This window comes from Xiphias gladius, chromosome 8, assembly GCF_016859285.1.
Source record: "Xiphias gladius isolate SHS-SW01 ecotype Sanya breed wild chromosome 8, ASM1685928v1, whole genome shotgun sequence".
Classification (NCBI taxonomy): Eukaryota; Metazoa; Chordata; class Actinopteri; order Istiophoriformes; family Xiphiidae; genus Xiphias; species Xiphias gladius.
The window spans coordinates 16,006,151-16,030,139 of NC_053407.1; the positions used below are offsets into that span (position 1 = coordinate 16,006,151).

Below are 23,989 nucleotides of genomic sequence, written 5' to 3' on the forward strand. Positions count from 1 at the left end.
GACTGATTAGCCACAATAACTGATAATGCATGTGAGAGTATGCAGGGGCCTTAAAGTAATTTAAACAAAGCATGCTGTAGCCAAATGGTACCAAAATTGGATAGGAATTTATTTGGACACACAACACAGAGATTTTAGTGGTTACAGATATAAAAGATGGTGACACTAATTGTGAATGTTTGTGTTTGAAAATGTGTGATGAGATGTTATTCTCTCCTCTGTCGTTGTCCTTTTTTCCAGATGATCGGTGACGTTTGCACTTGAGAGTGTTGATCCGTACACGTTCCCAGTGTGTGTGTTTATATGTGTGTGTGTGTGTGTATTATTGGCGCAGCTTAGTCAAGTGTTTGTCCATGTGGCACCAACAAAGCAGTGTTATTGCGTGAGATATCTCCAGTAAGTGTGTTATTCTCAAGACTTGTTTGGGTTGGCGCCGATACAGATATGCAAGTGTAGACTAATCACTCAGCCAGGGGATCAGTGGGCACATCCTGGTATTGTCCTGCTGAATCTGTTTGATGGTTTCAGACTAAAAGATATTCTGCCCTTCTTGACATAACCTGGCGAGGGGAGGGACCTTTAGGGAAAGCCAATGAAAGCTGGGTGTGGGTACGTTCTTTGCTATAAAATAGAGCTTCCAGGGGTTGAGTGGCTGTGTGTTTGACCTTCTTCTCGGTCTAACTTGTGTTTGACACAGACCATCACATTATATCATCATGTCCTGACTGTGAGGTCTGAACGTGCAGCTTTTGGATTTTCTGTGTGCCTTTTCTTTGCAGCTCTGTGAATTAACTGACCCTGGAGCCATGGAGGTAGGACTAAGTGGATTTTGAACAGCAGAAAGAAGTTTATGAAACAGGCCATGTGATATTTAGACATTAGAGGAGGATGTTGATGATGGTGTAGGTGATGGTGATCATGGAGAGCATATTTATGTGTGTGTTTCAGGTACGTATGAGGAGGTATTTGCAAGAAATATGGGTTCTCCTGCATCTGACAGGTGAGTGTCATATCAGAGGATGTCCAGATTCTTTTTGATCTTTGCACACAAAAGTATCGCTGTCTTATAGACTATTGATACTTGAATAATTTCATATCAGATCTCCTCTAGTCCTGTTTCAACAGTCTGTTGCATATTGGTATATTTTGTGTGTGTCCAGCTTGTGTGGCAGGTATGACAGGGCGATGCAGTCTGTTCGGAAGACACCACGTTCACACGTTTGATGGAGTTTTATATGAGTTTCCTGGAGACTGCAGCTACCTACTGGCTGGGGACTGCAACCATCACTCCTTCACACTTCTGGGTGAGTCATACTCAGACAATTCAATAAAAAAACAAACAGATTTTAATTCTAATTGTGTCTGATGCTCATCCTGTGCAGTTCAGTGTGTAGTGCATAGTGCACAGGTTTGATACTCACAGTGATATGTGTGCTAAAACAGTGTATGTACTTTTAGCAATATATCAGACTATCAAAACAGTTTGCTTATTTACGCCTACTTTTAATTTTATGCAGTCTCAAAGTGAAGTTTTGCCTTTTTCAGTTTTGGTTTGATGTAGCAGTCTCATTATGGTAAAAAAAAAAAATGTGTTGTGGATTTGCAGGTGATTTTGTCAATGGTAAAAGAACAGGAGTCACTCTGTTTCTGGGAGACGCCTTCGAGTTGCACCTGTCTGTAGATGGTCGGCTCACACAAGGAGAAAAAAGGTAGAGGAATAGAATATTTAAATTGTCATGCAAAAATCATCAGCTAACTGTGTGTGTTCATGTTGACTTATTACAGAAAGAATCACCCCATAAGTTTGAAGATTGATGTGTGTCTCCTTTTCTGTAGACTTCCTCTGCCCCATGCATCTCACGCTGTGTTTGTGGGTTCTGAGCTTGGCTTTTATAAGCTCTGGAGTGAGGAGTATGGCTTCACTGTTACTATTGATAATGCAGCCAACATTGCCTTGACACTGACCAAGCACCATGCCAACCGCACCTGTGGCCTCTGTGGAAACTTCAACTCTGTATCAGCTGATGAATATACCGCCCAAGAGGGTAGGTGCATGCAGGGAAACGTGTACACTCAAAAATCTTTAACTGTGCGTATGTGGAATATGTGGATGTTTGAGAGTGAGGAGGAACTAGGGAGGGTCCATTATTACTGGAATGTAGGAAATGATGTGGGTCACCAGCAGTCATCAACAGGAAGAGTAGCAACTTAGCACAGGAAAAGATAACAAGGTAAAAGAAAGCAAGAGAAACAGTGGTGGTAGGATGAGATTAAGGAGAAATCTATCAACTCGTGTGTGCATTTCTGTGTGTGTGTATGTGTGTATTTTCAGGATTCCTAACAGCGGACAGTTACGACTTTGCAAATTCATGGGCAGTGAAGGGGGCTGATCAGTCATGTCGACGGGTCTCAAATCCCAGCCAGACCTGTAACTCCACAAAAGAGACTTCACTGGTGAGAGCACAGTTCACAAGCACACGTGTGTGCGCACATGCATGTGTTAGGACATCTGTAAGGATTTCATTAAATTGGATATGTAGGCAAACAGTTGTAAAAATGTACATAAGCGTCTCTTCATAATATAATACCATTATTCAGCACAAGTAAAGATAGACACAATGTAAGGCATGGCAGGGTCTGAGCGACTGATGTTAAAGCATTTGGCATTCAAAGGGTTTTTTTTTTTTTAGCGATGGTCAACCACAGCTCACTTATACTTACTAAACAAGCATGTCCATGTTTCACTGCATACAGTATTTCTCGCTGTCTAGTTTGTCATAATGTTGACTTTGTAAGTCATACTTTGACTTGGTAAGTTTTACTGGTGATGTATATTAAGTCAAAAGTAGGTGATAGTGAAAATTTTGGACATCCTGTAATATGTAAAAACGGTGTGGTTCTATGGCACAATTGTTGAAATCCCCTAATTGTGTCAAACATTTGACTTAGCACCATATAATTATGACTAAGCAAGTCAGACTCTTAACTTCTGTCTCCTAATTTTGATTTACCACTAGAAATTTAATTTTTGTCATACCATCATTTTTTTTTCTTGGTGGGAATGGGCTTACGTACACAGTATATAGCATATGACTTTCAGGGCCATTATGCTCCAATGGGGAAAAGACCCCAATCTCTCAAAAAGCGAACAGCTGGTAAGCCAGTAGATCTGACAGGTGTGGGTGCAGTTATGTAATGTGTAAAATGTAGATGTGGTGGGTGTGCTGGTATGAAAAGATCACCCAGTTTTAGCAAGAACATTTTGCACCACAACAACACCCTCATGTGAGAAAGCAATAAAAACTACCTGCTAGTGTGAAACCACTGGATGACATCATCTTCTCTTTCAGTCTGAGAATATTCATTTAGTAACTAAAGAAATCTTTGCAGATATATTAAAGTATTTTGTTTAATAATTTCAACATTTCTTTACAGGCGTTTGTCTCTCTATTTGCTGTTGAGTTTATGGTCTTTAACCCATCAAAATTCTTTTTTCTAGCACGGTGCCAGTCATAGCTCTTATTGTCACTGGCATATTTTTTTTTTCATTTTTAAACCTTCTCACTCATGAGCTGACAAGACATGACAAGTCATGCCAAGACAAGAATACTAATATTTGATAACCCACCAAAAAGATAGGTATTTTTTAGGTTCTCAACATATTTTTAGTTTTAGTTACAAAAATCTTTAACTACTAAAGATAAACAGAAATGAACATCATTGTCAACTGGGGTATAAAGAACCCTTTTTTTTATTGAAATCATGCAATTTCTCCTCCTTCCTTTATTTAACTTAATTGCTCACATTGTTTGTGTATGTTTCTGTCTGTCTGTGTGTGTGTGTGTGTGTGTGTGTGTGTATGTGTGTGTGCACCTGTCTGTGTGTGTTTGTGTAGATTTTGTCCAGCTGTAGTGTGTTGCAGACCTCCAGTGTTTTTCTGCATTGTGCCCACCTGGTCTCTCCGGAGGCGTTCCTGTTGCTGTGTCAGGAGGAGGCATGTCACTGTAACCACAAGAAGGGGGAAGACTGCTATTGTCCAATCCTGTTAGAGTATGCCCGCACATGCCACGCCCATGGAATACTTCTGCGGGGCTGGCTGGAGGAGAGCCGGTGCTGTAAGTTGGTCAGTCTGTTGAAAGTAATAGCAAGCTATATAGTTACATCAGTGATCTAAATATGTGTTTTTGCATGTACAGTCCCCAAGTGTCCACTTGGGATGCAGTACAGTGAATGCACCAAGTCCTGCTCTACAACCTGCCATAGTCTCAACATCCAGGAGGTCTGCAAGGAGGAGTGTGTGGACGGCTGTACATGCCCCGGTAACCTCCTACTCACTAAATCTCCCTATTTCTCTCTCTGTCTCTCTCTTACTAGTAGCTGTAACATGTTGTGTATTTGTGTTTCAGTGGGTAAGGTTTTGGACGGTAATCGCTGTGTGGAGGTATCCCAGTGTTCCTGTGTACACATGGGACGACATTTCCCTCCAGGATCCACTATCTCTCAGGACTGCAACACCTGGTGAGAAGGCACTATGCACGTCCAAATATGCATGAGCACATTCACAGAAATACTTCCAGGTTGTTATCTGAATTGTCTCTGTCCTGCAGTGTGTGTCGTCACGGCTCTTGGGAATGCACCAATGAAAGTTGCCCTGGTGAGAGAGATCTACAGTAGTGGCCAATGCACTGACTGACACATTGGCGTGGTAAATAAAGTGCTGGGTTGTTACACTTTGCGGCTATGTCTCTGTTGTCTGTGTGTAGGTGAGTGCTTGGTGGTGGGCCAGTCTCACTTCAAGACCTTTGACAACAAATTCTTCACCTTCACTGGCCACTGTCAGTATCTGCTGGCAAGAGACTGCACAGATAGCGGGTTTTCTGTCATTATTGAGAATGTACAGGTAATTCTTTTTTTTTTGTTTAACTTAAAATTTTTATTTTATTTTTAAATTTTTGGAATTTTTTCTTCTCTTACACAAATTACACAGCCTTGTCAAGAGGTGCTTGTCATCTACAGTATTTTTGCTATTTATTGATATTGTGTTGCAGTGTGCAGATGATCAGGATGCTGTGTGCACACGCTCAGTGACGCTCAGCCTGCCCTCTCTGGAGGACATGACGGTGAAGCTGAAGCACGGAGGAGTTGTCTCTGTCAACAGCATGGACATCCAGACCCCAATGCATCATGGTATGCCACTTTGGATAATAGTTGCATTTCATATTCCCTGTAAGCATATTCTATAGGGAACTATACTTGGAACTGGAAATACTTAAAATGATCATACCTTTAACAGGTAAACACATGGGCCTGAAGCCAAAACAAAATGTTTTCAATCTAAAGACATAGTGTGTTCCATCCACTTAGATTTAGCATGTCAAAATCAAATAAAAATCTGTCCATTTGAATATCCATGTCAACCTTTCTTGAGACAAACTTGTGATTATTTGTATTCATACAAAAATGTTAATTAGTTGAAATTTCATTGTTTAAATCACTTGCGTTAAGTTGTATTGAATTCAACTAGTCAGTTTCTTGTGTGTGCACTTTTACAGGCCGTCTGCATATCCAGAGATCTGTCCAGTCTTCTATACGTGTAAAGTTTGGAGAGGACCTTCATCTGGACTGGGATGGGCGGGGCCGCGTCCTCCTAAAGGTTGAGTATTTTTAATGATTAAAGTTGTTTTTGGTTATGATACATGTGTGAAAAGATGAGCAAACAACTGTTCTGCTTTCCTTCTACCACCCCAGCTGGGACCACAGTGGGCGGGTCGGACCTGTGGTCTCTGTGGTAACTTCAATGGTAACCAAGGTGATGACTTCTTGTCTGGTTCTGGACTGGTGGAGGCGGGCCCTCAGGCATTTGGCCAGTCCTGGAGGATAAACGGAGACTGTGTATCCACACACAAACATGAAATTGATCCATGTGCCACTAACCCCAAAAGAGGTATATACACTCACATGGACACACGTCACCCAAAAAACCAGTAATCTCTCGACTCTAATCGTCCAACACCCTTCAGTACGTTTTGCAGAAGAGGCGTGTGCGGTGATGATGTCCGACGTGTTCGGACCGTGCCACTTTCTGGTGAACCCGGGTCCATTCCAGCGTTTCTGTCGTTATGATGCGTGTGCGTGTGTGGATGGTGAAGAGTGCCTCTGCTCTGCTCTGTCTGCCTACGCAGCTGCGTGCGCTGCCAGAGGAATGCTGCTAAACTGGAGGTCTCCCTCACTCTGTGGTAACTCTCACACTAAACTACTTTATAGCTGATCATTCATGTGCCCACATACTAGTAAACATACAATCATTTCATTCCAGTTTTAGACAGAAAAAACAGCCTTGTAGAGCAATTGCAAAAGTCAATAGTAATCTGCGTAAACCATAACTTTGAGTAGGTGAAGATCAGGACATCAGCTGGACATAAATATCTGTCTGTCATCAAGGATACAACAACAAGCAATACTAACAACAAAACAACAAAAGTCTATAATAATTCCAGGGATGATTTAAACCTTTTTGTACTCAAAAAAGGTGGGTACACTGTTTTTAACAGATAAAAACACAGCTTAACTGAGAGCTGATGACTAATCATAGGAGGGCCTGATTTGATTTTGTCAGAGATGGAGTGCACCGAAGGCCAAAGGTATGAGGCCTGTGGGAGTGTGTGTGACCGGACGTGCCGTGCTCTGTCTGGGGCTGAGCCTGGCTGTGAGGGGGAGAGGGTGTGTGAGGAGGGCTGTTTCTGTCCCGCGGGAAAGTACCTGAGCGAAACTGGAGAATGTGTGCCAGCTGACCTGTGCACCTGCCTGCATGATGGACAGCTCTATCAGCCTAATGACGTCTTCGCGGATCACAACAGCATCTGGTCGGTGACTGTGAATACATATATTCAGAAACCAATCTAATTATATTGTCCTAATTGACATTTTTTGTGTTTGTCCTTAATTGCATGTGTAGCTACTGTGAGAATGGCACCATGCGCTGTAGCTCCCCTGAATGGAATACTTTGCTGTCTGACCTCTTCTATGATGATGACCTGGCACCATCCAGAGGTAAGATTACAGTATTTTAGAAGAGTTACCAAACCTCTTTTTTTTTCACTGTTGAATGTCCACGTGTTTCATGACTTGTGTAGTCTGCTGTCCATGTCGTATCTTTCATATGACCAACTGTATTTAATGTCCGACTGAACAACTGGGTGAATGTCTGTACTCTTATCACCCAAACAGTTAAATTAAAGTTAATCTGTTTCAATTATTTCTTGCCCAAATAAGTTTTGCATTTTAGGGATTGATCACCAACCTTACCTAATTCGACTACATTATGGTGTTTTTCTGTACGCAGAGCGGCGGTCTGCCCAGTGCCCTCCTCCATTGGTTTTTACAGAGTGTGATGCCGGAGAAAAAGGCCTGGAGTGTGCCAGAACATGCCAGAACCTGGATCTGCCCTGTGTCAGTCTCACCTGCATCCCTGGCTGCCTCTGTCCCTCCGGCACAGTAGGTGGTGTGTTATCTTTGTGTGTGTGTGTGTGTGTGTGTGTGTGTGTGTGTGTGTGTGTGTGTGTGTGTGTGTGTGTGTGTGTGTGTGTGTGTGTGTGTGTGTGTGTGTGTGTGTGTTGTAGATAAAGCACCACACATCTAAAACAGAGCATACTTATTGATTAGGGGATTGATTTCAGGTACTACACCGCAGAACCTGCATTGCACCGGAGCAGTGTCCCTGTTACCATAACAGCAGGCCATATACATCAGGACAGACCATTTCTTTGGACTGCAACACCTGGTAAAATGATAGCTTATATTGGTGGTTATGGATGGTTATGCCTGCAGTTTGCTTGCTTAACAGACTTTTGCTTTTCCAGTGTGTGTGAGAACAGAAAGTGGCGCTGCACAGAGAAGGTGTGTGATGGTGTGTGCCGCACTGTGGGGGAAGGGCATTACATCTCTTTTGATGGCCTCACGTACTCCTTCCCTGGACTCTGCCAATATGTCCTGGTCCAGGTAAGAGATAGAGAATTCCAAAAAGAGCTTCAGGCATTTAATTAGGAAAAAATAATTTCCTATCTTTATCATTTACTACTTTTGTCTTTTTCTACTTTCACTGTCGATAGGATATGTGTAACGGAGAAGAGGGTTCATTCAGAGTGCTGGTGGAGAATGAGGCCTGTGGAATTGTGGGACATCGCTGTGCAAAAGCAATCACAGTCTTCTACCAGGGAGGGTTGATTGTAATGCAAGATGGAGAGGTAACACACTCACGCATACCTATACAAACTCACATACGCACATGTAGTTAGTTTTGTGTTATTTATTGTGGTCATGCCCATGAAGTGCTGAGCTCACGTTGACTGTGGCAGTGGTGAAACATTTGACAGACATGAACAAAACTGCAAAAAAACAAAGAACTTTATCTCCTGTCCCAAACTCTGCAAATATGATCTGTCACAATAAAGGTCCCCTTCCTAAAGCAGAACTCAATTTTTACAATAATACAAACAGAAGGAATCATCAGAAATTTGAAGAGAACATTTTACTAAAAAGCATAGTCCTTACAATGAGCAATCAAACATGAAATGGACAACAATCAGTGAAATGTTCTTTGAATATTTTTGACTATAAAACGGATAAAAATAGTGATGTTTACATGTATGCTGAATATGGTTTATCCCTCGAATGCAGGGACAAACAGCGTAGTGCCTTTTGCTATCCATTTGGATATAAACATAAGAGAAATAAAGTTTGTAAAGCAGCAACCTTCATCAGACACACCTAAATGTCTGTCTCTCTCTCATATGTCTGACACACTCATAACGTACATTTTGCTTTACTCGGACTATCTGAAGAAGAATTTACTAAGCCTTGTGACCAAACTCTTCAGACTTGACATGTGAGTATGCCATCTTTCTCTCTTACAGGTGAAGATGAAGAGGCCAGTTCTGCTTGGCTCACAGGTGGAGATTGTCCGAGCTGGTCAGTTTTACACCCTGCTGCTGGGGAAACACATTTCCCTCAGCTGGGACAAGGGGACCCATCTCCTGGTCCACATCTCAGCCACATACAGGGTACTGATACATCAAAACAACACTTTTCCACTGGTTGAAACTTTTTTTTTTTTTTCATTCATATTATATTTTATATTAAACATGTCCCTTTTTGTCACACACATTTATGTGTTTAGGGCCGGGTGTGTGGTCTGTGTGGTAACTTTGACGGAAATGTCAACAACGACTTGATGAGCAGTAACAACCAGCTGGAGGTGGACTTCTCCCACTTTGGGAATTCCTGGAAGGTTGTTCCAAGCTGTGCCGATGTAACGCAGGTAAAGTTTTAGACCTTAGGTCTTAGGGCACTCAAATTAAAAAATAACATATTTATTTATTTATATCAATTTTTTATAATTCTGCCAACAAAATCCAATGGAGGTGTATGGAATTTAATTTATGCTGCTTTAAGAATTCAGTGATTTTTTTTTTTTTAAATAAATATTGAAGCAAAATTTCTTTCCAGACACAATGTCCTTGCTACTCTGGATGATCCACAAATAGTTTTATTTAGAACTGCTTTCTACCGAGCACTGTCCCTGGTAGTTTTACACGTTTTAGGCAGTTAACTACAAATCGCGTTGAATTCCATGGTCACACATTAGAAACGCACTGAGACCTGTCTTGTTATTAGAGTTAAGGATCTGCTGTAAAATTCGGTACTATTTTTATGTTATTATAATTAGTTTGTCTCTGCGTTTTACTAACCTGTCTAAGCTACAGTTTTAAAATGATAAAATTAAGTTATACAGGCTTGATTATGAGATGATGAAATCATTGTGCAGAACACTGCCAAACACAAACACATTCAGGGCGAATTACGTGGAATTTGGTTGATAATGTGGCTTGAGTTTGATGTCTGGTACAAGTGCTGAAGCTTATCTTGCCCTTGAATGACAATTTAGGGCCCGCTCTGTTAATATGATTCGCTTAGTTGCAGCTGTATACAGTGAGGTTTCATACATAAGCCATACTGATATGACCAAAGCGAACAGATGCCTGCACGGTTTAAAATATACATTAAAAATTTAATAGTGCTTTGGAAAATGGTTTGCCATCATGTCGAGTATGCATGATTTGTGGTTAAGGGTCTAAAACGTGGAAAACCACAAGTATGGCTCTTAAATTACTATTGCATTACTAAGATAGGTGAAGATATTCTACAGTACATTAACAAAGAGATACATTTTCACACCAAATTTGTGTGTGTTCTTGTGTGTATAGATACCCGCTCCTTGCAACGACAACATTGTCAAGTTAATAACAGTGGAGCAGTCATGTCATTTGATCACTGGTCCCCTCTTTAGAGAATGCAACAGCCAGGTGAGTGTTACGACAGACGCACTAGATATCCCATGACACCACATGCATTGTTCGTGCTTTTGGTCCTTCCTTAACCTTTTCCCATGTGACTCTAGGTGGATGCAGAGCCATACGCGGAGATGTGTGTGGAGGCAGCATGCTCTTGTCAGTCAGTGGGTGACTGTGCGTGTTTCTGTGATGTCATTGCGGCCTACGCTCAAGCCTGTTCAGAGAGGGGTGTCACTGTCAACTGGAGATCTAATGATCTCTGCCGTGAGTGTGAAGAGTTTCTCCGTGATCCATTCAGTCATTTACATCATGTTATTTCCTGGCTGAAATATACTTTATGGTCATGAACAGCAGACATTGTCTCTCAGGTTTTGATAATGTGTCATGGCTTCTCAACCAAGCTAAACCAGTAAACCATGTCTTCTACGCTCTCAAAATCAAATGGCCTGAAAACTTTAAATAATAATAATAATTAAAGAATTCTGTCTGAAGCACAAGTCTTTGTTTCCTTAGCCATGAGCTGTGAGGAGCTGAACCCCAGGAATTCAGGTCTAGGGGAGGAGTTATGCCAGTGGAGGTATAATACTTGTGGCCCTGCCTGTCCAATCACCTGCCAGCACCCAGATCCCCTCCACTGTTCACTCACATGTGTGGAAGGTTGCCATGCTGACTGCCCCCCAGGTGCCGAAAATACTCACCCTCACAAATGCAAAAATATTTGTGCATGCAATATCTAAATAAACTATAGATGTAATTGGATACATTCTTATAAAAACTTGTTTTTCTTAGGCCAACTACTGGATGAGGTGGCCATGCGTTGCGTGGATCCCTCTCAATGTCAGGTGTGTATCCATGAGGGTCAGAGAATCTCCCACGGCAACAAGGTCATCCTGAACCACGATGACCCAGACCACTGCAAGATATGGTAATACTGCATCAGAAAAATCAGCAGCAAGTCTAGATGTTTTGGAATGGTAATCAGTGCTTTTTAATTTGATTATTTGCACATTTTAAGATGCTTTGTTTTTCTTTTCTAAAGTCACTGTGAAAACAACACCCTCAGCTGTGAAGATTGTACCTCCCTCACAATGTTCACTACTCCCACACCCACACCCTCCTATGCCACCTTCACGTCCCCGACCTTCACTACCTTGCTGCCTGATGACACGTGTGACCGTGCCATGGATCTGGCGTTCCTATTGGATGGTTCAGAAGCCCTGAGCGAAGATGAATTTCAGGCAGCTAAAGACTTTATACTGGGAGTGGTTGAACGATTTCGCATGGGCTCAGCTTACACTCGAGCCACAGTGCTGCTTTACCACTCTGGAGTGAAAACCTATGACCTGCAGGTAGATAAACATATATTGTACACACAGCAAAGTGTATATTCATACACACGAGCAGTATGTAGTGCTGAATTGAGCTTTCTTTGGAATAATATTCCATGTTTCCTACGTACCTCAGAAAAAAACGACTTTGCTGACTTGTCACAGTAAAGGTCCCCACCTGGTTGCTTGACCTTCCCGTTTCTCTTCCTTTTGTACGTGTCTGCAGGTTCAGAAGTGGCTATTTAAGAAGACCGTGCGTGACCTGCACTACGCAGGAGGAGATGCAGCCTTCTTGGATGAGGCTGTTAAGTATCTGGCTATCAACATCTATGATAAGAACAAGCGTGAGCATGCTGGCCGTGTTGCGATCATCTTTACTGCCAGCGCCAATCCTCGTCCCGTCCGCGGCGTAGTCAAGATGCTCCGCAAGAAAGCGATCACCACCCTGACATTGGCACTGGGTCCTGGGATAAACATGGGTCAGATTAATGACATCACCAAGGCCAACCCAGATAACAGGGCCTATGTGCTTAGCAGCACAGCTGAGCTACCTGATCATCTGTTAGAGCTGACAGATCACCTCTGCACCTTGGGGATGGAGCCTGAGGTGGTGAAACCTCCAGCGCCAAAGTCGACTCCAGGTAAAGCCCGCCAGGGCACGACCACCACTACCCCAACTCCTCGTCTGGAGCCAAACCCCACACATCACCTGCCCAACACCCCCACATCCACTGCATCCTCTGGCCTGTCTCCCATCACCACATCGCCATCTTCCATTCCTCCAGTCCAAGATGTCACATTCATACTGGAGGGCTCTGATTCAGTCGGCGAGGTCAACTTCAACAAGTCGCTCCTCTTCCTAGAGGAAGTTATCTCACAGCTGACAGAAAAGGAGCAGTTCATTCGTATCACTGTGATCCAGTACTCAGTAACGGTCACTGTGGAGATCAGTCGGTGGGAATTGAGGCGACAGAGGAGCCTGCTGCTGCAAAAACTGAGGGAGATTCGTTGGAGGGGTGGAAGTAAGACTAACACCGGCGCAGCCGTCACTACGGCCTTCCAGGAAATTGCCACCGTCCAGCCTTCACGCGGCCCCACCCCTCCTCAGCTCGTCTTTCTTGTGACAGAAAACCCACCTACTGACACGGTGACTCGCCCACCATCTATCAGCACAAGCACACAGGTGTATCCTATAGGAGTTGGACAAAAAGTGCGTGAGATTGACTTGTTGTCCATCAGCTCCCCTCAACGTCCCCTGATGGTGGATGACTACAACCGTCTGACAACCCTGGTCCACCGTGTAGTTAATATCACACGCACCCAAGTCAGGTACCACTCTCCTACACTGCCACCCATGGTCTCCACAACACTCTCCAGCCTGCCACCATCAGGTACAGAAGACAGACACACTCATTTTGATCATTCAATCCACAAGGAGTCCTTAGTCATTATTCGTTTGTGAACATGTCTTTGCACAGTGCCGTGTAAGAAGCCTATGGATGTGTTGTTCCTGTTGAAGTCTGGAGACCAGTTTGAGGACATGAAGACATTCGTCAAAGCTTTCATCAAGAATGCTGACATAGGTAGGTGTGACCCAGCACCTAAATGCACTACTACATTTTTAATGTATATTGTTATGTGCACTGCACTAAAATAGATAAAACCAATGCAGTATAATATCAAAAGGCCTGCAATAAATCCGCCCTTCATGAGGATTATAATGTTCAGCTTTTATTGATTCTGTTTGAGGTTTGAGAGGTGTTGATTTATTTTAATGGTCATTAGGGGGGCTGTCATTTGTGGTGCTGTTGAACTGTACTGGGTTATACTAAGAATTGTTGCTAATATTTTGTCAGCTTTAATTCATGAAAATGAGATGGACAAAATATGTATGACACAGTGCAGTTCAACGGCACCATCAATTACAGCCTTCAAAATGACCATTAAAATAAATCAACATTCTCTTAAACAGATTAGAGAATAAAAACTTAACATTATAATCTTCATGACGGGAGGATTTATTGCAGGCCTGTTGTATTATACTGCTTTGGTTTTATCTAGGTTTATCTACTAAATTGGCAAGTGATTGCAGATTATGGCAACATCACTAATACGGTGGCATGTTATGTACCTTAAGGGTTACTCGCTTGCACGCGTTACCAGAGGTTAACTGGTAATGACACTTATGACCGGTACACTTTTTAACACAGTATAAATGCTTCCTTTTATGTCATCCTATTCAGATTTTTTTATATTTTCTTACGAAATACATCGCCCCCTGATCAGGAGCCTTATCTATCCTCCCAGGGAACTTTTCTTATCAGGCGCTGTGCTACTGGACACCTAGCCCTACAATGCTCAGATTACCATTCTTATGACCCTATGTAGTGGAATTTCAGTAGGCATTCAGTCTGGACCCTAGACCTGCATTTCTCTTGTGCAGTGGACTCTCAGATTAAAGCAAATTCTTTTCACCTAGATCAGAGTATCTTACTTAGTAGTCTCTCCTAGGAATTTATTTCAAACTGCGCACCTAACACTGTTGGTTAGGACTTTTTTTGCGTTCACACACTCACAAACTCTTACTGGGCATGCAAAAAACGTTTTTGGAATGCACACAGGACTCTCATAACTTCCTGCTTAAATCCTAGGTTTCAGTTTTAGACCCAAAATAACCTACGTCACTATTTTTTACACTAGCCTACTTCTTGACGTCCCGGGGTTTACCTAACCCTGGGTTACAGCCTTCCTCCCCACAGACAGAATACACCCCTAACGCAGAAAATTTGAGAACAAGTTGTTCTGCTTTACCTTTTTTGGTCAACCTTTATCTGGGAATTTAGTCTGCTGCAGCTTTACTGAAACATCCTTCGAGAATAGACTGTCCTTGAAGATGTGTTGTTTTAATCCAATAGTTATCCAGTTTTGCACGCTCAGGTCACAGTGACCTGGCAGCTTTAATTGTGTGGCTCTTAGTTGTACAATTTGATACCGTCTCAAGGGATCATTTCAGTATCACTCCCCTTCAGCTGGCATGTTATAGCAATTTAATTTACACAGTTCCCATGCCTCACACCCAGTTCTCAGCCACCGCCAAATATCTTTCAATTAGCCGGCTGATTATCTGCACCAAATGTTCTTGCCATCATCTTGAGATGAGAGCAGAGCTCAGTTAGTGATTTCATGGTTACATAATCACTTGCGTGTGTTCATTTGTTAAATCCCCGTGCATAGGATTATGAAGGCTATAGAATACAAGTACATGATAGGTAATACATGTAGTGACAGTAATACAGTATGATACCATCTTTCACCATTACAGCTTCTACTGACTACACTCATTTCCCTCTTCCGCAAATTTAATCACTGCGTGTCACTGCAACCCGTTCCCTGAACTGGAGAATCAGTATTTTTATTGACAAACTTGACTTAAAACTTAAAATGGGTATGACATGGACTTTTTTTCATCACTGGAGTAATATGCAAGACAAGGCAAGACGTTGCATTAGAGCGAAAATATTTTAAAAAATTTAACGTTACTTTAAGTATTTTTTTGACTCATACATTGCCGTTAAAGGAAACAGAAAATATAAAATGGCTGAATAACAACGTTAGATCACACAGGGTGTAACGTTACGTTACCATAACAGAAGCGGTGCATAAATGACTTGTTCCACCTGTTAATAATCCTAATATATCCTGCTTGGGTGGGGATGAAAAGTAAACGAAACGGCGCTGTCTTCTTGTAGCTGCGTCTTAAACAAAGCGTTTCGGGATGCTTTTGCTTCAAGTGACCGTGCATAGCATTTGTACTGCTGTGATACAGGATCATTTACAATTTGCAGAGCTCTGGTCTCTGTCTAAAATAGTCCCACACTTCAGATGATCCTGTGCGAGGTTTCTAAGCTGCACCTTGTTTTCTGGGGAATCCATGCTTAGACAAGGCGCAGCCATCTGTGCTACACGCCGTTGTCCCAATCGATGACATCGGTTACGTGGATGCGTTGCCCCAGCCCTAACCAACTGTCTTTAGTATTTCTCGTGGTATGTTTTTCAAGAAATGCTCATTCAAAAAACTTCACAGTCAACACTGCACTTCCTTGGGTCCTCAACTATACATACGTGAAGTTTAAGGTCGATAGGATGAGAGGTTGGCAAGAAAATCGAAGGACAGACACAAAGACAGGCAGAGATTCCTTCATTTATAGTGAGATTATAAAAGTATTACACGGCAGTATGGTACATACAGTATATGCTACTATGATTCTTCAAGATCTTCCTCCCCTGCATTGATTCAGTGATTTAACTCCTTGTCTGTGTGCAGGGCTGAATGGCACTCAGGTGAGTGTGGCTCAGTATGGAGACACCAACGTGGCGGACCTCACCTGGAAGGATGAACAGAGCGAATCAAACCTCCTGAGCCTGGTTGAGAGCATACCAAGCAGGACCGGCGCTGCCCCTGCACTAGGTAGTGGATACACACACATATTAAAGCAGACACAAATTCACAGATAGCCTCACTGTTCCTTCTCTCGGCAGGTTCTGCACTGCGATTTGCAGTGCAGACGTCCGTCTTGCCAGTCAGCGGTGGAAGAGTGGGTGTAGCCAAGGCTGTGGTGATGCTGGTGACTGACAAATCAGCTGATGATGTCAAAGGGGCAGTTAATGAGGCACTGGCAGCAGGTAGTCAAGCCACCGTTAAAAAGATGAACATTTATCATGCCTCAGTTCAAAATTCATTTGATATTCCATCCTTCATCTTCCTCTGTCAGACTTCTAGTTAAGTTTAACTGATAAGAGTCTCGTCGCTCAGGTGTGTCAGTGTTCCCCATCGGGGTGGGACCAGGCTATGACAGGAGTGAGCTTAATGTGCTCGGGCGCCATGGCAACCAAGACAACACCCTGCACTTGAACAGCATGGATCAATTACGGATGTTGTTGACTCTGGACCATAGCTACATAGAGAGAATCTGCAGAGGTGCTTACACATATACACGCACACTTATTGTTTAATTTTTTCCTGGCAAGAATAATGAATTATATTCTGTTCCTTTCTTATAGTTTCAATCAATAGAGATTATACTTTTAATAATGACGGTGATGATAACTGATGGCAGTAATGAAGATGCTATGTGCTTTGTTTCTCAGCTGGTCCACCAGGAGTGTGTGTTGATGATAATGGAAATGAGAGAAGAGTGAGTAATGTCTGCTGAGGTCGGATACCACTTACACCGATACTGCGACTTTTCACAGCCATGAGAACATCTGGATCTTTCTGCTTATGTTTTTCAGCCTGGTGAGTCATGGCTGCTGGAGGATGGCTGCCACTCTCTTCTGTGTCACCCCAGTGGGGCAGTGACAGTACAGAGTCACAAAGTCAGCTGTGACAGACTAGAGCCACCAGCCTGCAGAAACAACATATCCCCTGTCAAAGTCCAGGACACCTGTGGCTGCCACTGGGAATGCCCTTGTATGTACATCAAAAGGATCTAATAGCTTCTAAAGTTTCTAGCATCGCATTTTACCCCTCTACTGTGTATCAAGTGCACATAATTTCCCGCTTGAGCTGTTAACTATGAATGCTGGAGTCTTGTATTCCAGTCTATTTATACTGTCTATTAATGGATCACATGAGGTCCCGACTCCTGTACAAACACTCTCTTCCTTCTGCCGGGTGTGTGTTGACAGGCATGTGTATGGGCAGCTCCACCAATCATGTGGTGAGGTTTGACGGCTTGGCACTTAGGCTGGATGGGGAGGGCTTGTGCTCCTATACACTTCTCACTGTCAGCAGAGGCGTCAGTGAAGGGTCAGAGGTCAAACTCCATAATGGACCTTGTAAGGACCCAGAGAATTACAACCAGGTCTGCATGAAAGCCGTGGAAGTGATTCACGGACCGCATAAGCTGCTGCTGAAGGATGATATGACGGTAAGCTGTATGTCAGTGTTGCCGGTCTGGACGCTTGCACTAACACTAAAATGATCATTATATGTGAGTCTATAAAGATTTAATTTACTCGCTGTGTGTGCATGTGTTTGTTTGAGCAGGTAGTGATTGATCGGGAAGAGCTTGCACTGCCGTGGCGGTACAGTGGCCTGGAGCTGGTGCGTTATGGAGGAGTGATGCTGCAGCTGAAATCAGACCACGGTTATGTCCTGACTTTCACTCCTCAGAGCAATGAGTTTACCATCACACTGCCGAGTTCCTCCACCGCCAGCCACACTGCTGGACTCTGCGGTAACCAAAGTGCCCCCTGTTTCTTTCTCTTATTTGTATCTATCAAAACTACAACACTGTCTCTTCCTTTTGATGTCTGATTGTTCTCTGTTTCTTTCCTCCAGGTGCCTGCGGGGAGGAGAAAGTTAATGTCCTCTCTTTGCGTAATGGCAGCTCGACCACCGACCAGCCAGCCTTCATCTCAGACTGGACTGTGGCTATAGACGGTGGTGTGTGTCTGCCAAAACGGAGGGCAGTGTGTGTGTCTGGCGCAGCGATGGGATGTCAGGCCCTACGTTCTGAGGTGTTTGAACCGTGCCATGTGCACATTCCCGTCCAGGTGTTCCTCGCAAAGTGTGAGGAGCAGGCATGTGAGGAGTCAGATGTGTGTGAGCTAATTTCTGCCTATGCACGCCTCTGCAGACAGAGAGGCGTGTGTGTTGACTGGAGGAGCCCCCACCTCTGCCGTAAGTCGGTTTTTGAGGCGCCGAAGTGTAAAGTTTCAATTCGCTTGCTGCAGTGGACACATTTGTACACCCACTCTGAGCCTAAACCTAAACTTTTGCCTGTTCTGTTTTATAGCATTAGCGTGCCCCAGCTCCATGGAGTATGATGCATGTCGGACAGGGTGTGTAGAGGACTGTGATAGCATATGGACATTGCCTGGTGACTGGTCGGTTGAAAGAGGCAATAAGTTATCTTGTATTGAAACGCCTACTGAGGGCTGTTTCTGCACTGGAGGGACGGTTTTGCATCACGGACAATGTGTATCACCAGAAGCATGCAGGCAGTGTGTCGACAACCATGGACACGCATATAGGGTGAGACACATGAGAACACCAGAAAAGTATGACTGAATATGTGAGGGAATGATGCAAAATCTAAATCAACTTCTTAATTACGGTAAAACAAATGCTATATAATGGAGCAACCAAAGTGTTCACCATTAAAGTTTGCTCTGAGCACCCTCTAGTGTTTATTTCTAATGTAACCAAATACTGCAATAAAAAGGAACATGGTTGGATTTTGTTTTTACAGTATATGCAGAGTTGGGTACCAGATGAGAACCCATGTCTAATTTGCATGTGTTTGGACCAACAACACATCAACTGCACAGCCCGACCCTGCAATGACGTCAAACGTAAGCACCCCTTATGTTACCGCAGCATTTTTTTCTGGTTCTACAATTCATAAAAAGTTTTGCATTATGGGTTTAAACAACACTTTTAAAGTTAATTATCTCTGTGTGTGTGTGTGTGTGTGTGTAGCTCCAGTGTGTGGACCCTGTGAGATTTTGAGGGAGAAGAGAGAGTCCAAGTGCTGCCCAGAGTATGAGTGTGGTATGTAAAAAACAACATATGTGTTTCCAGTATTAGCCCCAACAAATGAGAGAGGGAAAAACAGACCTGTTAGTTTTCAATGTGTAGAAGAGATATTGGAAGGTTGGTGATAAACAACAGAATATACATAGCTGAAACCTCAAAGCTTTGATGCAAAAAATTTAAACTCAGTTTAAGTCAGAGAGGATCCATTTCTAATAGACAGATTAACCTGTAGGAAAAAAGACCTGTACTACCCTCACAGTAAATGAAATATTGACATACAAGGAGCTAAAACGTCTATCATCTTTATCATCTATTAGGAATGTTTAAAGGTTTAAAAGTTACAGTGCAGTATTCGCATTTTTCATTGCTCTGTATTTATCACGCACTTACATATGTCGCCCACCTACAACAGACTGTCTCACTCTGTGACTTTTCAGTGTGTGATCTGGTGAATTGTGACCTGCCTGAAGTGCCCCGCTGTGAGGATGGTCAGACTGTGGTTCTGAAAAACCCCGGGGAATGTCAGCCCGTACACGAGTGCTGTAGGCCATTTTCTCCTTCTCTATTATGTCCAGTCTTTGCATTGCTCCGGCACACACACAGACATGAAACAGAGCACACATCCCTGTGCAGAGATGACATGTGTCTCTTCATCTCTTTTCTGTCTCAGTGTGCAAAAAGGAAGAGTGCCCTCTTCAAGTTCCCCCTGCTTGTCCCACACATCGACAGCTGTTGGTCAAAAAGACAAAGTGCTGTGATGTGTTTGAATGTGTGTGCAGCTGCCAGAACACCACCCACACCTGCCCCGCTGGGTTCATTACATCCTCCTCTACCAACGACTGTGGCTGCACAGAAACCAGCTGCCTGCCAGACAAGGTGAGTTTGTGTTTGGATGCAACTTTCAGTGCGTAGGTTTCTGTTTCTGTGCAGTTATTGTTTAAATTGTCCTGTTTTATTGTTGTGTGTCTCTCCAGGTGTGTGTGGTTGGTGGGCTGATTCACCCAGTGGGGAGTGAATGGAAGGAGAAATGTGAGAAGTGCAGTTGTACCGAGCGCCAGGACAAAGTGACCTCTCTGTACATTGCTCAGTGTACCCCACCTGTCTGCGATCGGACCTGCCCTCGGGTGAGAAACAGACACACGCACACGCCAAACATACACAACGGCATCATGCTTCTACAGCCGTTAACTCGTATATTTGTTATATATTTCAGGGCTCAACATACAGTTCATCGGAAGGAGAGTGCTGTGGGAAGTGCACACCAACCAGCTGTGTGGAGTCGGAGGGGGAGATGCGAGGGGACACTCTGATTGGGGGAAACCTCAGACATGTATGTGTGTAGAGGAATCATTCATACCAAAATAATATTCGCAAGTAATTCTTAGGAATGATTGATTTCCTGTAAGTATCTAAGGCAGTTGCTATAGTGTTGGTGTCCTCACTGAAATGATACTCTATGCAAGTTATCGCATATATGATTTTTTTCCTTCCACTATTACTATGTTGAATCCACCTCTTTATAGTGTACAATGTGTTTTTTCATATACAACTTGCTCATAATTTTTTCTCAAATATCAATCATGCTGCTTGGGATATAGATTTCTGACTTTACGCACAGAAAAAAGACAAAAGTGTACTGTTGAAGCATCTGTTTTTCTCCCCACTAAGTTGATTTTAATTTCACCTGTGTCGGTTTATAGGTGGGTGAGATATGGCAGTCTCCTCATGATAAATGTGTGTTACATCAGTGTGTGAAAGTGAAAGACGAAGTTTTCATCTCCGCGACCAACATCAGCTGCTCTGCTATGGACACTCCATCCTGCCCGCTGGGAACCGAGCTACGCTGCGACACCCAGGACTGTTGCCCCCGGTGCCACTGTGGTAAACACAAATGCCTACGAAAATTACACACACAGGAAGACATGAGCAGTAAACACATACACAGCCGTACCATTTGGTACAACACACTGACATTATGAGTTAGCAGAGCTAACAGGCGTGATTTCAGTGATTTCTGAATCCTCCCAACTTTCCCTTTAGTCATATCATACACACTTTTTTTATATACCAAATTGCAATTGCAGTGTCCACCAGTAGAGGACTCTCTCATCTTAGTGTCACCCAGTTATCCTGACCTTATAAACCCTGGGGTTTAATATACTATTGAATGAATGGCATTAAAATTATCCCTGCTTTTTTCTCTCTACAGCTCCTATGGATGCGTGTGTCCTCAACCAGACTGTGATAGGAGTAAGTCATGCAGAAAAGTAGTGCTCATCTTTCATATAAGAATACCTTGAATAGTACTTTCAGTGATCCATCTGGATCTGTGTTGTTGTTTCTGCAGGCAGGGGAGAGGCTGATGGTGGATGTGTGTACACATTGTGAGTGTAGGGTGGAGGATGGTGCCGTGAGGAGATACAGACTGTCGTGCAGGAGAATCAGCTGTCCCACTTGCCCCATGGTAACCGTCATCTCATCATTATTTTTTATTATCACCAGTATCATTTATCATTATCATCATAACTAACCAATAAATTCAAGTGTCCATCATTTTCATCAAAGATTCTCTAATCCTCTGACCATATTTCCTCCTTGTTCACCATTAAATTGCAACCACATCATTTACCGTCGCTCACTCTGTTCACAGAGGTAAATAGTAAATTATTTATTTGCACAAAATTGTCCAGGCACATTTATGTCTTTATGTTTAAAGTAATGTCCTTCTGGTGTCTCCATATATTAACTAACATGCAGTACTAACCGTGATATTTTCAGGGATACACTCTGCAGAAGGAGGAGGATTCTTGTTGTGGTCGATGTGTTCCCACAACCTGCTTCGTCAAAGAGCCAGATGGAAAACCGATCAGTCTGCAGGTAGCTGCTCTAGCAAAAAATATGACACCTTTCTTATGAACGCTTTCACTCACACAGAATGCACACAGACATTTTTATCTAGACTTTCTCCAGCTGGCATTAGCACCTTAATATACTATTATATATTGTAGTATACTATAAAATACTGTGCTATTCTATGCTGCACTTAAGTAAATTAAACTAAACTAAACTAAACTATATGTCTTACATATAGCTTAGAATATTATAGTATAGTATATTATAGTTTATTATAGTACAGTATACTATACTATATGATACTATACAATAAAATACTACAGTGTTATAGCTTAGACCATTAGAATACTGTTGCCAAATATCTGTCTGTATTAGAATTTTAAAATTTTCTCTTCATTCATCAACATTGTAAAACATTTTAAAATGGAGAGAACAGCTGTTCAGCAGCAGGGATGTTACATACATGCTGTATGTACATGTGTGCCTCTCTCCATCCAGGTGAACACCACTAGCGAGAGCGGCTGCAACTTGTATACCTGCGGTGTAAACAGTAAAGGAGATCTCGTCCTGCAGACCAGAGTGACCACCTGCCCACCTTTTAACCGCCAAACCTGCCTGGAAAAGGGGGTAAGGCCCCTACACAAACTGCCCTCCGTCCGTCTCACAGTATTCCCACACCTACACCTCGGTATCTGCCACAAATTTAAAAAAAAGTTTTTCTCTCCTGTTCCGTTTGTTTTCAGGGGCAAATCAGCCGGATTGGAGCAACATGCTGTGAGATGTGTAAGTTGAACTGTGCCCTCTGCAAGACTGGCACGCTATTTAGAAAGATCTAGACGCTCCGATTTTAATAAGAGTGTGTGCATATGTGAAGGTATGGAGCCGCCATGTCAGAACACAGTGGGAACGCTTAAGTACATCAAGGTGGATGATTGCCAATCAGAGCACCAAATAGAATTGCACTACTGTGAGGTAAGAGACTACCCAGACACACACACACACACACACACACACACACAATTAAGGAAGATTAACAATTTTCCCCCTAGGATTAGCCTGCAGAGTTAAATGAAATCATAACACGATACTTAACCATCCCACCCTTTCTGTCTCTCCCTGTGGTGCTGTCCGTCTGTCCACCTGTCCGTCTGTCTGTCAGGGCAAATGTCACAGTAAGTCCATGTACTCCCTGGAGAGTGCCGCTGTGGAGCAGGAGTGTGTGTGCTGTTCTGCTGTGGCGACGGAGCCTCTCAGTGTTCCCATCCTGTGTGCCAATGGCACACGTAGCCACCACACTGTCCTGTCTGTCACTGCATGCGACTGTCTGTCCAAACACTGCACCTAGTGAGACTGAGAGAGAGAGAGAGAGAGAGAGAGAGAGAGAGTTTATAAATATAGATGGTATGTGTGTATCCAAGTAAAATGTACCCATATAAAGCAGCAACAAAAACAACAATAAAGCCAACCTGCCAGTTTCTGTAAGTGCTACTTTTTTGCCTGTGTTTTGTTGTAATCTCTATATTCCTATTAAAATGTCTGGGTTTGGAGTGAATTATTGTTTTTCTGATTTTCTTTTACATCAGGTTCCTGAGATCAAAACTGAATCACTTCATTACTTTTTAATCAAGTAAACATACAGAAATACCAGTGGCGGAATGTAACTGAGTACATTTACTCAAAAGTAGTACCTCAGTACAACCTGGACATACTTGTACTTGAGTAAATATAAAAAGGTTAAAATTACCGACACCTCGACCACATACAACGCTTACACGTTAATGCAACAGTAACAATTATCTAGTAATATATATAATATTTAATAGTAAAGCAATCATCGGTACTTATGAGTACTTTTACTTTTGATGCTTTGAGTACATTTTGTTGATAACACATGCTTTTATTTAAGTGACATTTTC

The 23,989-nt window shown here is 42.8% G+C and overlaps 1 protein-coding gene across 2 annotated transcripts; it reads left to right on the top strand.

Moving 5' to 3' along the window:
- Positions 1-314: 314 nt before the first annotated feature.
- On the top strand, positions 315-23,625 carry vwf (von Willebrand factor). 2 transcript variants are annotated; one of them, XM_040132731.1, is made up of 53 exons: positions 317-812; positions 949-1,000; positions 1,161-1,304; positions 1,607-1,709; positions 1,837-2,045; positions 2,333-2,454; positions 3,896-4,115; positions 4,197-4,319; positions 4,407-4,518; positions 4,608-4,654; positions 4,764-4,900; positions 5,049-5,187; positions 5,553-5,653; positions 5,749-5,944; positions 6,021-6,236; positions 6,617-6,863; positions 6,956-7,050; positions 7,343-7,494; positions 7,677-7,780; positions 7,860-7,998; positions 8,109-8,243; positions 8,913-9,059; positions 9,176-9,316; positions 10,263-10,361; positions 10,457-10,613; positions 10,863-11,030; positions 11,139-11,274; positions 11,389-11,698; positions 11,904-13,068; positions 13,156-13,260; positions 16,002-16,145; positions 16,217-16,360; positions 16,491-16,655; positions 16,826-16,872; positions 16,970-17,147; positions 17,366-17,607; positions 17,727-17,916; positions 18,021-18,362; positions 18,478-18,716; positions 18,934-19,036; positions 19,164-19,235; positions 19,658-19,762; positions 19,891-20,096; positions 20,195-20,344; positions 20,434-20,550; positions 20,921-21,101; positions 21,430-21,470; positions 21,568-21,684; positions 21,999-22,097; positions 22,572-22,700; positions 22,817-22,856; positions 22,948-23,045; positions 23,233-23,625. In XM_040132731.1, the coding sequence occupies exons 1-53, from the start codon at positions 807-809 to the stop codon at positions 23,416-23,418; spliced, it is 8,562 nt and encodes a 2,853-aa protein (XP_039988665.1). In that variant the 5' UTR covers positions 317-806; the 3' UTR covers positions 23,419-23,625. The 2 variants fall into 2 exon arrangements, with proteins under 2 accessions (XP_039988666.1, XP_039988665.1); XM_040132732.1 differs by lacking the exons at positions 22,817-22,856; positions 22,948-23,045; positions 23,233-23,625 and having other exon boundaries at positions 315-812; positions 21,997-22,097; positions 22,572-22,682.
- Positions 23,626-23,989: the final 364 nt, after the last annotated feature.